The 20,045-nt window shown below is 36.7% G+C and overlaps 1 protein-coding gene across 1 annotated transcript; it reads right to left on the bottom strand.

Moving 5' to 3' along the window:
• Window positions 1-1,150: 1,150 nt before the first annotated feature.
• On the bottom strand, window positions 1,151-13,725 carry LOC145593576 (uridine/cytidine kinase UKL1, chloroplastic). The gene is made up of 14 exons (XM_081649845.1): window positions 13,362-13,725; window positions 13,139-13,230; window positions 12,939-13,008; window positions 12,666-12,784; window positions 7,429-7,525; window positions 7,181-7,260; window positions 6,700-6,894; window positions 3,790-3,873; window positions 3,632-3,692; window positions 3,048-3,108; window positions 2,497-2,590; window positions 2,330-2,402; window positions 1,594-1,676; window positions 1,151-1,512 (listed from the first exon to the last, which is right to left on the bottom strand). Exons 1-14 carry the CDS (start codon window positions 13,537-13,539, stop codon window positions 1,366-1,368), a joined length of 1,434 nt encoding a protein of 477 aa, XP_081505971.1. The 5' UTR covers window positions 13,540-13,725; the 3' UTR covers window positions 1,151-1,365.
• Between the last annotated feature and the right edge of the window lie 6,320 nt (window positions 13,726-20,045).

The following is a 20,045-nucleotide window of genomic DNA, read 5'->3' as shown; positions in this document are numbered from 1 at the left end:
AATATTACTTCCTCAGTTAACTATTATTTGCAACATATACTATAAATGGATGCTAGCTATTATGTGCAACAAATGTTTTTTTTCCTTTTTAGGTAATCATTTTTTTCTCTCTCTCCTCATCACATGCATCCAACTTTTTCTCTCTTCATTTTACTCTCACAAACAAATTTTGCCTAGGAGTCTGAAAGCACCCCATTTGTTGCAAATAATAGTTAACGGAGGAAGTATTATGTGTTTGTATTTGTAGAGTACATGGTGGATGTGTTAATTTAAGGCGACAAATAAATGGGGTTCTAAAAAGGAAAATGGGTTCTGTTAAGAAAATGGCGGGAACAATAATAAACAAACAGTTAGGGGTTGCACCGTTGGTCTAGCTCAATTAGCCTCATCCTGTTAACAAGGTCAATTTCATACACAATTAGTCAATTATACATCTACATTGGTTCTATCGAGATAGTAACCAAACAGTAAACTCATCATGGTTTGTGTAATATGCACCTTATGAATTGCGGTCCTCAACTTTGCGTCTAACCATGATGAGTTTAGGATCAAGTCCAGCAAAAATCCACAACCTAGCTCAACCGGGGATCGGTATTCAGTGATTGGGTCTTACTCAGTCAGTCAATCAATCAATCAATTAAAGCCTTAATCTCATAAGTAAGGTCGGCTAGCATGAACCAAATTGATTATTCCGTGTTATCGACATAAATCTTCTACCTCCATCTCTTACGGTCCAATGCTTCATCCTCATGCAAATCCATATACCTGCCCTCCATGGTCCCACTCTTCAACTATCCGAACCAGTGCACCCTCGGATCTCCGTCTTACATACCCAAACCAACGCAGGCGATTTTCTTTTAGTTTATGTGCAATGCCTGCCACACCTACTTTCTTGCAAATAACCTCATTTTTAATTCTATCTCTTAGACGGTTCCCACACATCCATCTTAACATGCACAAATCCGTAACCTCCATCTTTCTAATGTGCTCCTTAGAAACCCAACATTCTATACCATAGAGCGACACTTAAGATTTTTCTTTTTTCCGTTCTGCAGTATAATTCTTGTATACTGCATCTACCACTCATTAAGTTGGATGGTCTTCTTCATTCTAATAACAAGCAGAAATTTGATTAGACTGCTACCTCATATCAATGAGAAAACTCAGCACTTCAATAAGAAAGCAGCATCAACCATTTGGCAACATGGTAATGCATTTCCAGAGTTACATTCGGAATGCCATTTAAGTATTTACTAGCATATTCAAACACATTTGTACATCAAAATATATCCTAAAATCTCAATAGAGTTCAATCAGCAATTGTGTATCAGCAGATAACTAAAAAACTTCTGTAGTCCTGCATCTTTAATCATCAGTACCAAAATAACGATCCCCAAATTCTCCCAAGCCAGGTATGACACGATATTCTTCATTCAATGCAACATCAATCTCTGAAGTGACAATCTTCAAGGATGGGTATCGCTTGCAAACACAATGGACACCTTCAGGTGCCTACAGTTTATCAATTCAAATGTAAAGTATTAGTGCATAATTCCAGAGCCAAAGGTTATAGTCGCTGTTATAGTAACTTACTGAAATGAGGTTCAGGAAAATAATATGGGCTTCAGGAACTCCCTTCTGTATAAGCAACTCAATTGCTTGGCAAGCAGAATTACCTTCAAAAATTCAATTGATCAGTCAGTTCTAATGTTAGAACAACAAACCAAGGCCATGATCAACAAGAGCTGACAGGTAACAATAAACATTTTGACTCAGCGAAGCACAACAAAAAGCATAATAGTATTCACTGACGTCAATATTACTCATCCTGTGAAATTTGAGCCACAGAAAAGGTCCTTAGAACACAGCTTAGCAAAGTAATCTATAGCATAAAACAAATTTACTTGATCAAGCATCATCACAAATTACAAAGAGTACAGCAAAAGGTAATAGCATCTTCAGATATTTTATGAACTGTGTAAATGAAGCATTTTCTGTGTGCAAAATATAGTCACAACAAGAGAAATTCTGAAATTGTATTTAGTATAATTTTCTTTTCTTTTTATTTTTTCCAAAAAAAGGACTCAATTAAGCTAATTATAAACACTTTAATTCTACTTGGAAAGTGGTCCAAACAACAGCAGGAATAGTTGATTTCACCCAAAAGTAGTGTCTGGCAACATAATTTTCTCACATGAAAATGCAAATTTTAAAATGACATCCTACTTTTCAATTTAAAGAAATAGGTTGCACGCTAAAGATTCACAGCTAAATGACATCAATATCAGGTTCTTGGCAACATATCAGTATATACAATATATAATAATACCTGTAGCAAGGACAGGATCTAAAAGCAAAACATGCCGTTCTGATATATCCTTTGGGAGTTTCTCATATATAAGCTGTGCAATCAAAATAAAGCTGATATTAGAGTGTTATAGCTAGAAGAAAGAGATACAAATTCTAGATCATTAAACAGCAAAAAAGTATGAAAACCTGCTGCCCATCGTCTCCATCTCGATGTATAAGTATCTTCCCAATCTTTATTCCCTTGCAACATGCACGTAATGCATTTTCCATGCTTTCACCACTACAGTACTTAAACAGTCAATATGCGTAAGAGGAAATATATTTAGGAAAAAAAGTAATAAAAAAAAAAAGTAGAAGTAATCATGATGCAAGCAATGACAGACATTGCACTAAAGAAAGACTAGACATTGACAACAAATTGCTTCAAATCAGCAAAAAATATGAGATAAAGTTAAGATATTACAACAGAGAGTTTTAGAATGCATTAAAGAACGTATTACACATTATTATGATAATGCCAGAAAACTATTACCTAATACTACTTTGGCACTATATTCAGCTACTGTATATCTATATCACAAGCAATCAGACATCAAACTCCATTCAAAAACATAAAGAAGGATAAGGCAGGCAAAACTATAAAATTATGAAACAATAATGCCTCATAAACACAATCATGAGATCATTGGTTATGTATCCATAGATGTCCATTTATCAAATTCCTGTAGCACGCTCACCTTCTAACAATAGACACCCCACACAATTTTTTGCAAAAATCCACTCCAGTATACACTGACCCTGAAAAAAAAAAAGGTAAAATAAGATAACTGGTATAATAAAGAGTGCAATTTAGTTCAACCTTCGCAGCACCAAACAGCATTTTGACCAACAACCAAACATACTTAGCAATTGTCTAGAAAGCCTTTGTAGGTGACTTGGTTTTTGTTCTCTTCCACCAAATAACACTTAATGACAAGCAGCCCATTTTAGATTTTTAGAGTTTTTACTCCATAACTATACCATCAATTTTCATGGAATAATATAACAATTTGAGATAATTGTTCATCATCAGCTGCTCCTCACTAGCAACTAACTCAAACCACCACCAAATTTGCAATGGAATGGTCATTTTACCAGCAAGTGATTTAAAGATAACATTCAATTAAAAACTCTTATACACCAAAAGTACTGATTGTCTGAAAGCAAAAATAAGCAGGGGGTGGGGCGAAATCTTGAAAACTACAAACATATTTCTTACACACTTCAAGCTATAACTAAGATTAAAACAAATTTGTACTTATGTTGGTACTAAGCAACACACCTGTGGGAGTCATTACTTGCTTCTCAGTGAATGGCAAGTGGCCAAGACCATGCTCCACTACCTGATATTTAAATGAATTTGTACTAATGTTGATAAAAGACTCAATAGGAGTATTTGGAATACAGTAAATATATAGACAGCCACAGAGAGCAGGTTACCAGACGAATTAGCCGATCTGAATAGAAAACAAAATCATGCTTTGATATTTCTTGGTCTCGGATGAGCGTATGCATGCCCCGAATCTGAAACATTTTTCAGCATAATCAGTATACAAAAAGTGTGCATTAAATCCAATGCATTAAAATCTCTATCTAACTTTTACAGTTCACAGTTAGCATTAAATAAAATGCATTAAAATCTGCCCAGGTAGATTTTGTTGCAGACTATACATCACAAAGACAGAAAGGAAAAAAATGGTAATTAAAAAAATAAAAAAAAAATTAAAAAAATAAACTAAGAATTCAGGATTTAGGAATAATGAGTGTATTTACTAGAATTTTTTTTTTTTTTTTTTTTTTTTTTTTTTTTTTTTTTTTTTTTTTTTTTTTTTTTGCAACAAACTAGAAAAATATTTAGAATTTTGTAAAAATTGAAAATAAATGGAACCCTTAACTTTGAAAATCAACAGCAAAAGTGTTCCATTTCACATATAGGCTTCTATTTTGGCAAAGGCAAAGCAAGCTTAAAGTTTAATATAAGGATTATTTCACAGGGTTAATCCAACCTTTGACTCATTCTCCCAAAATAATCCAACCTTTCGATTAACCTTGGATAATCCTAAGTTTGTTATTTATTCTCTTGCAGCAACCCTACCAGGTCACCTTACTCATTATAGCCGGTTGCAATCCACGTGTCACTTTCTCGTTGGTTAATTTTTTTTTATTTTTTTTATTTCACAAATTTTGTATTTAAAAAAAAAAAAATCCTCTTTTCTTCCTCATCTTTCTTCCATGGCCTTTCCTCCAACCCCTTCCACCACCTAGGCCAACAACACTGTGGCGCCACCCCCACCACCACCACCACCACAAACCTCAAAACCCCCACAACTTGACAGCCAACTTATAACTCCACCCCCCCTACCACGAACAATCCCCATCCACGACCCTACAATCAGACCCCAAAATATTCAAATCCCCCTCCCCCTCTTTGACCTCCCATTTTCCTTTCTTTATGGCTGCTTTCATTGGGGCTTTAATTCCAAGCTTCCCATACTTCTTTAATCATCATGAATCAGCAACAATAATATAATCTACCCATTGAATTAGGATGAAACAAATTAAGCCATCCAAAATCACCAATTCCACACATATGGTCAGTGCCGATACGGAGATATGGGTGTGTTGCGGTGCTTTAGATTGGTGGTCCGTAGGTGGGTGGTGGGCAATTCATGTGCTGCTGTAGTGGTGTGATTAGGTGGTGGTTTCGGGTTCTTGGTAAGTGGGGTTAGGATTTCGAGGTCTGGGTACGTGGGGATGGGGTTTTTGGTGGTTACGGGGTCTGAGTGAATGGAATTGGTGGTTTCAGTTTGGTGAGGTGAGTGGTTTCGCGACTGGGTAGCAAGGGGTGGTGGTGGGGTAAGTCGTGGCTGAGGTGGTGGTGGCAATGGCGAAAACAAGGAGGTGATGGAGTTGAAGAGAGAAGGAAGGAGGGAAAAAGAATTAAGAAAAAAAAAAGTTACCTGAAGTTCAGGTAACCGGTCAAAAAGGTTCGCTAGAAGATAATAAGTACTAAACTTAGGATTATTCTAGATTAATCGAAAGGTTGGATTATTGTGGGAGAATGAAGCAAAGGTTGGATTATTCTTGTTAAATTTTCCTTAATATAATTAGTTATGTGCTTCTTTCAAAAGAATTTTGTTACGAGATACTTCCACTTCTTTTTTTTTTTTAATGGCACCATTTTCCTATTTGGGAAGTTGCATTATAATTGCACCATTTCCCTATATGGTATGCTTTTTTCACTTTTTGGTTGTGTTCACAAACAGAATTCCCTACCTACCCTTTTTCACATATGATAACAATCATTATTACCCCACTTTATTTATTTCTCATTTGTTTTTTTCACATGGGTGCTTTTGACATACTCCATCATTTACACTTTTCCTTAAATCGCATGCGCAACCCAAGTGGTGCAATTAAAAAAAATGAAGGAAGTAATTCATTATTTAATGTCCTATGTACAAAGTGTAGCCTACTAATGTACACAAATAGAAATGTAGCCTAATAGTGCGTGATGGTGGGAGTATTATATAATTCCTCGGTTTCTTTTTAGATTAACACTTAAAATTTAAAACTATTCACATACTTCACATTGAATATTTTTTATGGTTTATTGCTAAGGAAAAACACAGTCATGTAGTCTTGTTTTCAAATATTAAATTTGTTTTTTTTAATAACTTTTACATATTGATAGTTGAAGATATAAATGTTCAATGATATCCATTGGTAAGCATGAATATGAAATGTTTTATTTCCAAAAAATAAAGGACAGTTAATACTCCCTCTTTATGTTCTCTATTTGACTTAAACCATTAATATCTCTAATTACGTAAGTTATAAAATTCAATATTCTTAAAGCACTCATTGATATAATCAAACAAGAACCTGACACGATCATGATTTTTCTTACATATTGGAAATATTTAATAAGAAAGTTTCTTTAACTGTTGGTTGCAAGGTTCCAAACAAAAACATAAAAAAGAAACAAAGGGCAAAATAATAATAAAAAACAATACAGCCAGCCTAAACTTATACACGCTAGTTATACCATCACTAACTCATCATACATATACAAAATGCATTAGTTACAATCAGATTTCAAATTATGATTAGCTATCATGGAATTCCACAAACTAGACGTAAGGACTTCAAATTCAGTTAAGGTTATTACTAGTAATGTGTGTGTTTATTCATTTATTTAATTTGACTAATGTCAAAGTTGTGGATACGTTTCCCTTGCATACACTCTGAGAAAATTTGATTTGCCACTTTTGATTTGATAATGAAGCACACTTGACTCTTGATCCAAATGATTCAAAGACATGAAATAAGGAATAATGTAAGGTCTACCTGGAAAGTTGATTGAATGACATAGACATTGGGATATATTTTGCACAGATCATGCTGACCAAGCTTTGTGCTAATGTGCTGCACAATTAAGTCAATTGCAACATGATTATCACCTCCTCTTGGAATGATAACATCAGCATATTTCTTTGATGGCAGAACAAAATCATCAAAAGCAGGCTTGACAAACTTCGCATACTGCAAGCAAAGGGAATTTATTAGCATGATAAAAGCGAATGAAATGAAACAACATAACAAGAAACAGAAAATAAACTATGAATAGAATAAAGCCAAAGATTAATATTTTATGCATCACATGACGATATATTAATATGTCCAATAAATTTCCTGTAGCTGGATGCATTCACAGCACCAGTACTGTAACATTACCACCCACAGGATAGATAGGGGCAGTCCTACCATCTATTGTCCAAAAATGTACCACCAATACTGATAAATGATAAGATCAAAGTAAACATCTTGCCTGCTCAAGAACAGAGTTTATGTCCCTACCCCTCTCAACTGTGTCACGCCTGATTCTACGTGCAAGCCTCACATCAGCATCTACACAAAAAACACATGGTTCACACAAAGGAACCAATAAAAGACATCATCAAAAAAGCAATCTAACTGAAACAAATTAAAGCTAAAGGAATGGTATAAATATTTCAGGATCAAAGAGTAAATAAGTTTCAACTATAAAGAATCCAATATTGGATAAAAAAAATACACCTGTATCCACGAATATCTTCATGTTCATTAAGTTCCTGACACGTGAATCATGAAATACCAAAATACCTTCCAAGATGATGACATCAGATGCATTCACCTGTCAGATTGTTAACATGAAGTTCATCAAGGTGTAAAATTAGGGAAGTGCTAGGACATTATTGTTTAAGAATTTACCCCTAACTAAATAATATTTACTACCCAAAAAAATACCCCTCGGTTATTTTCTATTTGTCCAATTTGCTTTTTGCAAGTTTCCCATGCACAATATATTAATAAAAAAATCTTAAGCTACGTATTACAAAAGAATGATCAACAATACATATATGGAAATCAATATTGAGATGAATTTAAACAGATTCTACACAATTATGCTTTGAAGTTATGGAAAAATGATTCCATTTGCATTGGAATAGGAGTAATTGTTACTTAATTTTTACCCAAATAAATTTGTAAATTTATTTGATAAACTTGGAGAGTTTAACACAAATAACCCATTAGTTTGTATCCTAGTTAAACCAACAATAGGAAATACACTAAATATTGTCAATTACGAATGTTATTAGCTCAAATGCAAATGAAATTTACAAAATCATCAAATGATAAGAACCCAAAATCATGAACTCAAAATCATGACCTTGCAATAGTCATTTTTAATTTTTAATTTAAAAAAATCCAATTCATATTGGCATGGTTAAGTATGTCAAAGATAAGAACTAAATGGTTAAGTACTCAAAAAGTATACAGAAACTAAAGAAGATGAAGGCTAAGAAGGCGGTTGGCCCCGATGGTGTACCGATAGTGGTGTGGAGGTGTTTGGGCAAGTTTGGTATTGATTGGTTAACAGACATTTTCAGCAAGATATGGATGGCTACAAGATTCCGCAAGATTGGAGGAAGAGCACCTTAGTCCCGGTTAATAAGAACAAAGGAGACGCTTAAGAATGTTCTAACTATCGAGGGATCAAGCTTATGGACTTTATGAGCCACACTATGAAGCTGTGGGAAAGGGTTACAAGGAACACGATACGATGCCACGAATTGCGAACTGATTCGTGCGAACCGGAACACGGAACAAATGCGACCCGAGTCGCTAGTAGTCGCGAACCACAACGCTGAAGGTGGCGACTCCTAGTTGTGGCTGATCAAAGACGGTTGTTCTTCCTCCGCAACATCTAATGGGTTGTTTCCCGACATTTGCAGTGCAATATTCTCTCTCTTCCTTCTTTCACGTGCATTTGCTTATTTAAATTTTGACTTATTTCACTCTCTTCTCTCATGTTTTACATAGCAGTAACATTTTACTAGGGTGGCGGCTAGGGTTTTGTTTAAATAAGTGAATGGGCTTAAACCTCTATCAACAACGTGGGCTTATATTAATGAACAACTTGGGCCTTTTTAATATTATACTTCGTATACTCTAATTTTTAGCAATCCACTCACCTAAATACATATTTTATGAAGGAGTTATTATACTTGAATTTATTTTAATTTCTAACATAAAAATCTATAAATTAAAATCACTTTTATTTTTTTTTATTAAGTTACTATTTCGTACCCAATCGTATTGGATTCACCACGGTCCACGGGTAGCGTTCCGCGTATTCGTTTCCGTACAACGTTTTGAATCGAATCCCGTCAAAAGGGTTAATTCCAAGTTAGAGCAATGGAGACAAAGGTTGAAATCTACAGGATTTAAGACTGAATATTTGTTAAGTCGTTTGGTGAGTTTGGATGGAAAGGATTTGACCATGAGTGAATGTTTTAAGTATCTTCGGTCGATCATCCAGAAGAATGGTAAGACGTGGCCTATAAAATTAAGTCAGGGTGGCTTAAATAGAGAGCGACCACGGAAATATTATATACTACCGAAGCATTTCCTTATAGTTGAAGGGAAAATTCTACAGGAGTGCCATAAAACCAATGTTTCTCTATGGTACAGAATGTTGGGCTTCTAAGAAAGAACACATTAAAAAGATGGAGATTACAAAAATGCGCATGTTAAGGTAAATGTGTGGGAACACTTTAAGAGATAAAATCAGAAATAAGGTTATTCGCAAGAAACTAGGTGTGGCAGGCATTACAGATAAACTAAGGGAAAATCGCTTGCGTTGGTTTGGGCATATAAGACGGAGGCCCAAGGTGCACCGGTGCGAAGAGTGGGACCATGGAGGGGTAACACTGATATGGCACTCATAAGGTCGTTTTCTTTGTAGTTTTATGCTTATTTTTAGCCTTTTATTTCGTGTTTTTAGGTAATAAAACTTGATTTGTGTGCTTTTGTATTATTATAGAGAAATGCGTTCTTTTAGTGGTTTTCTTATCATTTTACGCATTAATTTATTATTCTCTCGTTTTCCGGTTTATTTGGCTTGTTTTGTAGGTGTGTCGGGATTTCCCGAGACTCAAATGTCGAGGAGGAAGCCCAACACGAGTTTTGGAAGTCAACAAAACCGAGTACGAGAAGTTAGAGCACAAGCAAATCAAGTTGGAAGTCAAAGCATAGTGGCTGGGGCAAAGCATAGTGGCTTGGGCAAGTTGCTTGCCCAAGCAATTGAAGAATTTTATTGGGAATTTGAAGTCTAATTTCTGTCTTGGTCAAGCAATTTTGCTTGGCCAAGCTCATCTTCCTGCCCAAGCTCCAAGCTAGCACAAGCACAAGTAGCAAGCCTCGTACCAAGCACTAGCCCGAGCAAGCTGCTAGCACAAGTGTGCCACGCTGCACAAGCTTCCCCTCGCTGCACCAGCCAGCAGCGCAGCTCCCCAACAGCAAGCTTCCAGCAGCACAGCAGCTCGCTAGCAGTAGCAGCAAGCTGCCAACGGCAGTGCAGCGCAGCAGCAGTCTGCCAGCAGCAGCAGCAGCAGTGCAGAGCAGCCAGCAGCTAGCCCAACCAGCAGCGCAGCAAGCTGCCTGTTGCTTGCCCAGCCAAGCCCAGCAAACTGCCAGCAGCAAAGAGCTCTCCCTTCGTGTGCAGCAGCCCATCGTGCTCCTCCCTAGCAGCTCGAGCATGGGCAAGCAAGCTAGCTTAGCCAAGCTGCCCATGCAAAATATGGGTATTTTTGGCCAGGCAACTTAGCTTGCCCAAGCTATTTCGCATGCCCAAGCCACCCGGTTTTGTTATTTTTTGCTTTCTTTCTTTTAATTATAAATAGCTTAGGCCTTCACTTTGTAATAGAACCAAGTTTTAGCATATAATTTCTCTCTCATATTTTAGCTTAGGTTGAGAGCTTCTCTCTAGATTAGGCTAGTCTAGGAGTAGTTTTAGAGAGAGAAAGTGAGAGATTTCAATGGTGGTTTGAGAGATTGAAGATTCAATGGTGACAATTGTATCGAAGATCTTCTTAATCAATCAATGAGCATTTCTCACTGTCTCTCCTCTTTATTTGCTTTGTTTAATTTCATATTGTTCGGTTGATTTTGTTGATTGATTTTGATATTGGTTTTGATTGATTTTTGATGATTCTATTTGTTTGATTGTTCATTTGATCATGTTTCTTTGAGTAGTTTGCTTGCTAGGGTTTGGGTAGACATATATGATTGATGGATTGAGATTGATTTGGGAATTTGAGTAGTTCTTGTATTGTGATTAAATTGATTCATAGAGGTTTACATGTTGCTTAGTTTGATTGGAGTAGCTAACCATGATTGCAAGCATTGATTGCATGATTGAATTGATTGACATGACCACTTGATATCAATTTGATCATAATTGGTTGAATATTTGATTATGTTTTTTCTTATTGTTTAGCACTAGAGAAATCTATGTTAGAGAGTATGAGGATGATTAGTTGAATGCTCCTAATTGCTCCTACTATTTGTCTTTGCATTGCTTGGATTGCTTAACTCCCTAATTAGCTTGGTTATCATGAATGCATGTTGATCCTAAATCTCTAATGTTTCATTTGTTTGTTTGGTTCTTGGTTTAGGAAGTAGAATAGTGTTACCTTTCACCTTAGACTTCGACCTAGCTTAGGCGTTAATTAGAAATACTCGAACATAACTGTTCCTAGTGGTTGGACCCTTGACTTACCTCTATACTTGTATTTAGGTTAGTTGAGTGATTATAAATTTGTTTGACACTAGGGAGGATTAGTCAACGACCTAGTTTTCCCCACGTCAAAAACGAGGGAGAGGGAGAGGGAGAGGGAGACAAAAAATGATGTGGTTGGAAGGAGATAGGAAGGATATGAAGTAGGGATGGCAATCCAATCCGAATCCGACCCTACTCTGCCTCGATCCGAGGTAAAAAATCCGCTCCGAGTCCGAGAAAAAAGTAATCCGAGTTCGACTCCGTTAAAATAATCCGACTCTGAGTCGGAGGAGGGTCGAAGTTGGATCCTAAAAAAAATCCGACTCCGACAATTGTCCGACTTTGACGGATTATCCGACTCCGACTCCGACTCCAATAGATAGTGGATTTTTGTGTGGGTCATGGTGGCATTGGGTGTGGGTTGTCAAGGCCCAAATAGCCCAACATCTCAAAGTATATTAAATAATGTAAAAGAAACTCGGAGTCGGGTCGGATCGGGGTCGGATCGGAGTCGGAGGTCGGATATTGAAGTCGGAGTCAGATTTCGGAGTCGGATGTCGGAGTCGGAGTCGGAGTCGGATGTCGGATTTAACATCCGACTTCTTGTCGGATCGGAGTCGGATTTAGCATAATCCGCTCCGAGTCCGACCCGTTGCCATCCCTAATATGAAGTGTATGGATTTGCATGGGGATGAAGCATTGGGTCGTAAGGGATGGAGAAGGAAGATTTATGTCGATGACTACACGGGATAATCAAATTTGGTTCATGTTAGCCGATCCACTTTTGGGATTAAGGCTTTGATTGATTGACTGACTAACTCAGAAATTGAGAAATTGACCTGTTTTTCCTTCCTTCAAATTACATTTGACCTGACTTATCCGAAAACTTTACTAAATAATAAGTTGAATGCTGCCGTTCTAGATATCATGTGACAATTTAAAAATAAATAAATAAATAAATTATATTGGCTGCAGTTCTTACACAATACACATGCACAGCAAACACTATTCATAAGTAACATTCATAACTCCAAAGTTATGAAACATCTTTGGAAATGCTATCATGGTTCACTTAGCATCACCACCATATATACATAAAATTGCAACCAATCAAAATTGATAGTTATATGACTACAAATTGAATCCCTTCATTAACTTCTACCAAAACTTTAGCACATTATTAAAACCGAAATTACAAACATCCATGTACCTGCCTAAAAGTATCCGTGCGTCTCTGATGTGTCTTGAAATCATAAATCGGAACTTGCACAGATTTTCCTGATTGAAGCTTCTCAACACATTCAAGAAGCTGCTCGGTGTCAAAAGCATCTACATAACAACCACCATTACTTCAACAAACTTTTGATTATAAACAAATGCAGCGCCTTTAAAATTAACCAAACAACAAATTATTTCCAAAACTCGTTCGAGCCCATGAGTTACGACACAATTACCATGAAACGAGTTATAACGAGGTCATTACCAGGATGATCAAAGTTATACTCATGAACACATTGCAATTCCTCTGCATTCAATCCCCGATAAAATGAATCCTACCAACATAATTGATCACCGACATTTATCAAAACTAATTATCAAGAAAACTAAACAATCCAAATTCCACACAAAACCCTACTCACAATTATTTTTCAAGAATCAAGTTAACCTAAATTAATTAATTACCTGATTAACAAGCACAACACGATGATCATGAAGTTGTTGAATTATCATATCACATACCGTCGTCTTCCCCGAAGCCGTACCTCCAGAAACTCCTACACAATCAAAATCAACATTCAACAACAATTTCTCAAAAAAAACCAAATTATATACACAAATAGAGCAAAAAACAAGGAAATCAAGCAGAAATTGAGCAGAAAAATTAGGGCATGAAATTGAAAATTACCGATAACAAAGGGTTGATTAGGAAGATCGGAATCAGCGAACAAGGAAGCAGAAGGAGAAGAAGCAGAAGCAGAAGCACGAGGTGAAGAAGTAGAAGAAGGAGAGAGACGAAGGCCAGAGAAGTGAGGACCTGAAGCTTTCTCCATTACATAATCAATGGCGGTCGTTGATTCCGGCATTGTAGTGTCAAATTTTCTCTCTCCTCTGAAAATTGTCGAACCAAAAGAATTGGATTGGTGGAATATGCGGAGGCATACACCGGGGAAATAGAATACGAGTACCAAATACAAGCGCAGGTTTTGTCGTGTTTAGGGGTCAAATGGATTTTTAAACATGTTGTGATTAGGATGATGTTTGTTTTCTTGGAATGGAGTATTTAAAGTGGCATATTCTATATTTATATATCTATTCCACTTGGGGTCGTTTTTAAATAATTAGTCTTCGCTTACATGTATCACTTTAGTTAAAAGGCCGTTTGGTAAATGGGAATGGTTAGGGGTTTTCGTTACTCCATCCGTGGTTTTTTTAAGTGTTACACTTTAATAGGCACATAGTTTTTAGTCAATTTAATTGACTTAAATAAAATAAGAGGTAAGTGGGGTAAATGGAGTGTTTAAATGTTGTAAAAGAAAGATGGTGGGGTTAATAGTTTATTGAAAAGTAATGAATGTGAGAGGAAAGATATAATTAAAAAAAAGTAGTAGTGGGTTTGGGTGGGGACTATGAGAGGAGAGAGATATAATATTTTAATGTAGTTTTTTGCTAAAAAGGGATGTGTAACACTTATTAAAACACGGCCGAATTTGATAAGTGTAACACTTATTAAAACACAGAGGGGGGTATTGGATGGTTGTAGAGGTGATCAACATTGATCCGACTTGCTAGCCCAGTCCAAAATTAGGGTGGGTTTGGGTTGACTCAAAAAAAGCCTAGAAGCTCGCTTTAGCCCCGTGAATTCTTCTATGTATTCTGGTTCAACCACCTACTAAACACACCCCTATACGAAACACGCAGCTTTACTCCTCCTTCTTTTTTGCCATCTTTAACTCTTCTTTTTTGTTAATTTTTTGTTTCCTTCTTTACAAAGGCCATGTTTGGCAATTGGCTGTTGGCTATCGCCTGTTTTAGTTGGCTGGTTTGACTGGTTGTTTAGATTGGCTTTTGAGTTGGCTGTTTGACTAGAGTTGTAGTGTTTGGTAAATTGGCTGTTGGGTGCTAGTTGTTGTTAAACAATATCAACACTAACGAACTAATATAGAGTTTTTTCCCGAGATTTTAGAGCGCCACGTAGGATTTTTATTTTTAAAAAATTATTAGAGCGCCACATAGGATTAATATTTTTAAAAAACTACTATAGGATTATGCCACCTAAGATAAGTTAACGTGCCACGTAGGATTATAAATTATAGCTATATCCAATAAATAATTAAATACAAAATATTATTTTTTGAGATTAGGAATTTTATCTAATATTTTAAAACAAATACGGAGAAAATGATATATTCGTACAACTAATAAAATAACAAATGTAATCACATAAATATGACAAACCATTTTTTAACAAAAAAATAGATCGACCCGTGCATCGCACGGCTTCATCTAGTAATTTTATAATAGTTAGTCATAATTCAAATTAGTTACTGGTTATTAATTAACAATAATTGTATATAAGTTATAAATTGATAATTATCAATAGTAATATACTATAAATTACTAATATTACTCCATTTTAATACTAATTATTAAAAAATAATTATTGAATAATAATTATTATTATTAATTATTAATTATTAAATACTAATTATTAATTATTAAACACTAATTATTAATTACTTAATACTAATTATTAATTATTAATTATTAATTATTAATTGTTAATTGTAATTAATTATTAATTATCAATTATTAATTTTCAATTATCAATTATCAATTATCAATTATCAATTATTAATTATCAATTATCAATTATTAATTATTAATTATCAATTATTAATTATTAGTTATTAATTATTAGTTATTCATTATTAATTATTAATTACTCCCTCCGTCCCCAAATGATAGTCTCTTATGTCCTATTTTTAGTCCCAAATTGATAGTCTCATTTGTTTTTTTCAAGTACCATTAATATCAATTTTTTTTATCAAAATTCCCTCTAATTGCAACAATATTTGTGCAAATTTAACTTTCCCATGTAAATTTTATTTTTCAATGTACTCTCTCTCTACTATTTTACATACCCAATGTCAATTTATCTTTTCAATGTAATTTTTCTACTTTTATTTAAGTTTCTTAATTCCCGTGATTTTTGCCCATAAGGGACTATCATTTGGGGACGGAGGGAGTATTAATTATCAATTATCAATTATTAATTACTAATTATCATATATTATGGCTAATTATTATTAATCAAAAGTTAATTATTTCAACAAGCCAAAAGCCATTAGCCAAAAGCTAGCTGCTCCAACTAGCTTTCGGCTTAAAAGCCAGGTTTTCAATCAGTTAAAAAAGCCACTAACCAAACATGTTTTTTTGGCTGTTTGACTAACTTGAAGAAGCCAAAAGCCAGCTGAAAAGCTAGTTTCCAAACACCCCCAAAATCTCTCTTTATTTCTTTTTATTTCTTTCTTGATTTTAATTCATTCTTTTTTTCACATGCTTATTTTCTCTCTCCTCTATTATCTAATGTTTTTTTTCCATTAATTTTCAGCATTTAACGTGATGGAACTAGTCAAAATTCCCTAAGAGATCGATCTATGTTAGTTTTTATGAATTCATTGTGATTAATATTAATTTTTTTTATTTTGAGATTAACTTGTAGATAATTTTTTTTTAAAATATCAATTCAATTTGTTGAAGCTAATATGATTGATTTCAATTCTTTATCTATTATGATCGATTGGCCTTCAATTATCTTCATTTATTTGTATGATGAATTTGGTTGTTTTCATTCATTTGTATGAATTTTGTATTAATTGTTGCAATATTAGTTCAATTTGCTAATTATCTTCATTATTTTGTTTGAATTTGATTGTTTTCATCATTTTATATGAATTTTCTATAGATTGATTGTTCCAATATTAGTTCAATTTGCTGAATATCTGATTCATAGTGTTTTGTTGCTTTTTTTTTTGTTTGCTTACATCCGGCTATTTTTGGAGATGAAGCGATGCAGAGTCTTGAAGAAGAAGACAATTGCCAGCTCGGCAACCAGCTTTCGCATGATAGCCAAACGAAAGGCCAAGGCCTTCAAGCGAGACCAATTGGAGCATGTAAGGCCCTCAATCCTTTAATTATTTTTGTTTAGTGTACAAGCGGCAATCACCACCTAACACTAATAAGTTCTAATTTTTTCGTTGCAAGGGGGTAGAATAAGCCGTTTATGCCACACTAGCCTACCACCATAGCTAACTCTAAAGCAGCAACGGAAGCGTCCGGCTGCTGATGACCTGTTAAGTCTAGGAAGACTGTCTCTGGCTGGACGCCATCATCTGCCAAATCGAGGGATAACTCTGACCGCCCCACTACTGGAGGCAAATCTCCCACCTTTCTCGAAGCTTTAATGAAGTTGGACATTAGATGGGCTTGGTCAAGACCATATCAAGGTATCTTTTTCCACCCCTGCAGACACTTATAACACACTTACTGTCCATTGGGTCTCTAAGCCGAGGGAAAAGTGAACTTGTAACACATCAGACCTAGACAACACTAGGTCAAGTTCATCAAGATCGGCCATTGTTTATCCTAAGTAATAAAAACCAACAGTGAGCATAAAACCAATTCCAAACTCAAAATACAACATCCCCTGTTTTTTAAGCTACTTCAAATGAACTTCAGGGTTTCAAAACAAGCAAGTGGAAATTTCAACACATTTTAATCATCTAAACACGAAATGTAGATTAATACCTTGTTTACTTACAACAAACAACAAATTTCAAATAAAAAATTAATTGATCATCATAATACCCTAAACCCTAACAAACAAGCAAAAAAAGAAACCACGGTAATAGAGTAAGTAATGTACCTTGCAAATTACTGGAATGGAGTCAAAATCGCACAACGAACTGAGGAATCGCCTTCCTTAAAGCTCTTAAAATGGATGGGTTTCGTTTGGAACAAGGGAGAAGAAATGAAACGGCGCCAAGATTTTTTGGTAGAAATGAATATATTAATTCTGACTTAACTTACATCAATCATTTTGCGCGCTTCCTCAAGTAATTTAACCATATTTTAACTTCACAAAGGTTTATTTTCACTCAATCAACCAAACTCTAAGTTTCTGCCTTTTTATTTGTCCACGTGTCCCACTAAGGTCATGTTTTTTTGAGCTTCTGGGCAGAGCAAAGCAGGAGTTAGCAGAGCATACCAGAGAAGATCTCAGCAGAGCAGAACATATTGTAGCAAAGCAAAGCCGAGCTGATCCGAGCATAGCAAATTTCATTATTATTATTATTATTATTATTATTATATTATAATAATTATAATTATTTTATTATTATTATTATTACCGCATTATTATTCTTATTATTGATATTATTATTATTGTTTTGGGTGTTTTTGTCTCTTGGGAGAGTTACAACTCGAAGACTGGTCCGGAGGGCTTCTGTACCTGCAAAACCAACGGAGACACCGTTTGGGTGGTGCTCCGCCTCCAACGCTCAAGTTAGTAACTTGAAGGAGAGAAAAAGGTGCGGAAAATTAGGTGGGGATCTGCTAGGTTTTTTCTAGCTCAGTTGTCTCTATCAAAGGGACAGTTTGTAATAAATGGAAAAACGTGCCCTCCAAAAGAGGGGAATCTCCCTATTTATAGGGTCATTGGGATTTGTGCCCCTGATCAGGTGACAGAACCCTAATCAGAGATGGGCTGCGCCGTATTACGGCTTTCTCGGGATTTGGGCCTGAAGGCCGACCTTTTCCCCTAATATCCGGAATGACACGTGTCAAACAGGGATAGGTCCATTTTGGACCATCTCCGGGCTGACACGTGTCACCCTCTAATTGGGCCACATGGAGGGGTAAAATTACCCTAAACATTTGCCCCTCACAGGTGTGACGTGGCACGCCACGTGGCATCTGTGACACGCGTCACTCTCTGAGTGGTGGTAATTTTACCGCCTAAATTTAACTTTTCAACTTCTGAGTAAATTACGGGAATACCCCTTCATTTACCCTCTTTATATAGCCGTTTACCCTTATAATTTTGTTTACGCTTCACAAAAATTTCAGAGTAAACTTAGAGAGAATCTTGAAAGAGAGAACAGAAGTCATCCGTCTGAGTCAGGCGCAATTTCGAAGAAACTTAGTCGCATCAACACAAGCGGACCCGTCTACCTTCAGATATCAAATCTAAAGGTACCGTCTCTGACTCTTTCAGCTCTTTTTTCATTTTTCCGCTTGTATATACTCCTTGCAATAAATGGATTCATCACCAACACACACGGCACAACCTAGGGTAGAATCCAGCCGTTCACCGGGGACGGCTAAGGCTAGGACTGGTAGTGCCGTCTCAGGGTGTTGGGACCACCCTCATGCTTGGATTCCGGCCATTTGCGCGTCTGTGCAGGACACAATGGCTCGGACTATGCAGGCGGCACGAGATCCTGATTATAGGAGCGATGGCTCAGGCGGCCAAACGCCTGAAGGGGAGACGTCTGGCTCCGGACACCAGACGGCTCCGGAGAGATCTCCTCCGCTTGGCCCCCCAACTCCTCCTGATTCCTTTTTGGAGGAATGCGACCAAAGCGTAGAGGAGGTCAACAACCAAGGCGGTGAGGAGGCCGCCTCAGCTTCCATATCTTTGTCTGGGGAGGAGACGGGAAGTGGTCTTGACGTCTCTTCCTCAGAAAGCAGTGACGATCTTCCTCCGTTTGAGGATAGTGAGGAAGAAGAGAGGAAGACGTGGAAGGAGAAAGATGATCCCTTTAAGATCCACGTCTCCTCAAATGACATTGACCTTATGGAAAAAGGTCTTGATAAATTTTTGAAGGCACACCCCATGGGAGACGGGTGGAAAATAAGGGTGCCTCCCCCAGACGACACCATTTCCTAGGAAGACACTGAACGCAACGCAAACGGCTACTTCGGTTGTTACGAAGCGACGTTCAAGGCGGGTCTTCGCTTCCCCCTTCACCAGGCGGTGAAGGCAATTTTGAGGGGCTATGGCCTCGGAGTCTGGCAACTTACCCCCAATTCTTGGGCAAACATTCTGGGGTATGTTGCCGCCTGCGAATTCCAAGGGGTTCACCCCGGCTGGGAAGCATTTGCCAAGATGCACTATCTCAGTCGTAACCCAGGCGGGTACAGAGCGTGGTATACTCTGACCACGTTCCCCCAATACATGATGACCTTGGATAAGGTCTCCAAATTCGACGGCTGGAAAAACAGGTTCTACCTGTGCACGGCTCCCACCAAGCGGGAGAACTACGAGCTCCGCCAGTATAATAAGAAGCCCGAACTGATGGGCCGGAAGTGTTGTCTTCCTCGAATCCTGGATGAGGATTACGACAAAATAATTGAGGCTGATCTCTTCAGCCTCACAGAAGCAACCCTGTCAACCGGGGATACAATAAAGGTTCCAAAAAACTGGATCCCCAAGAGCGCCTAGTTCAGGGACGAGTGCTTCCTAGCCGCCTGCGGGCTAGGGCACATGTTTGATAGACGTATGCGCCTGAATTACTTCCGTCTGTAG

Source organism: Chenopodium album, chromosome 19 (assembly GCF_948465745.1).
Source record: "Chenopodium album chromosome 19, dcCheAlbu1.1, whole genome shotgun sequence".
NCBI classification, from domain to species: Eukaryota; Viridiplantae; Streptophyta; class Magnoliopsida; order Caryophyllales; family Amaranthaceae; genus Chenopodium; species Chenopodium album.
Note: the sequence above shows the minus strand (reverse complement) of the source record. Positions and strands in the feature narration are given on the sequence as shown.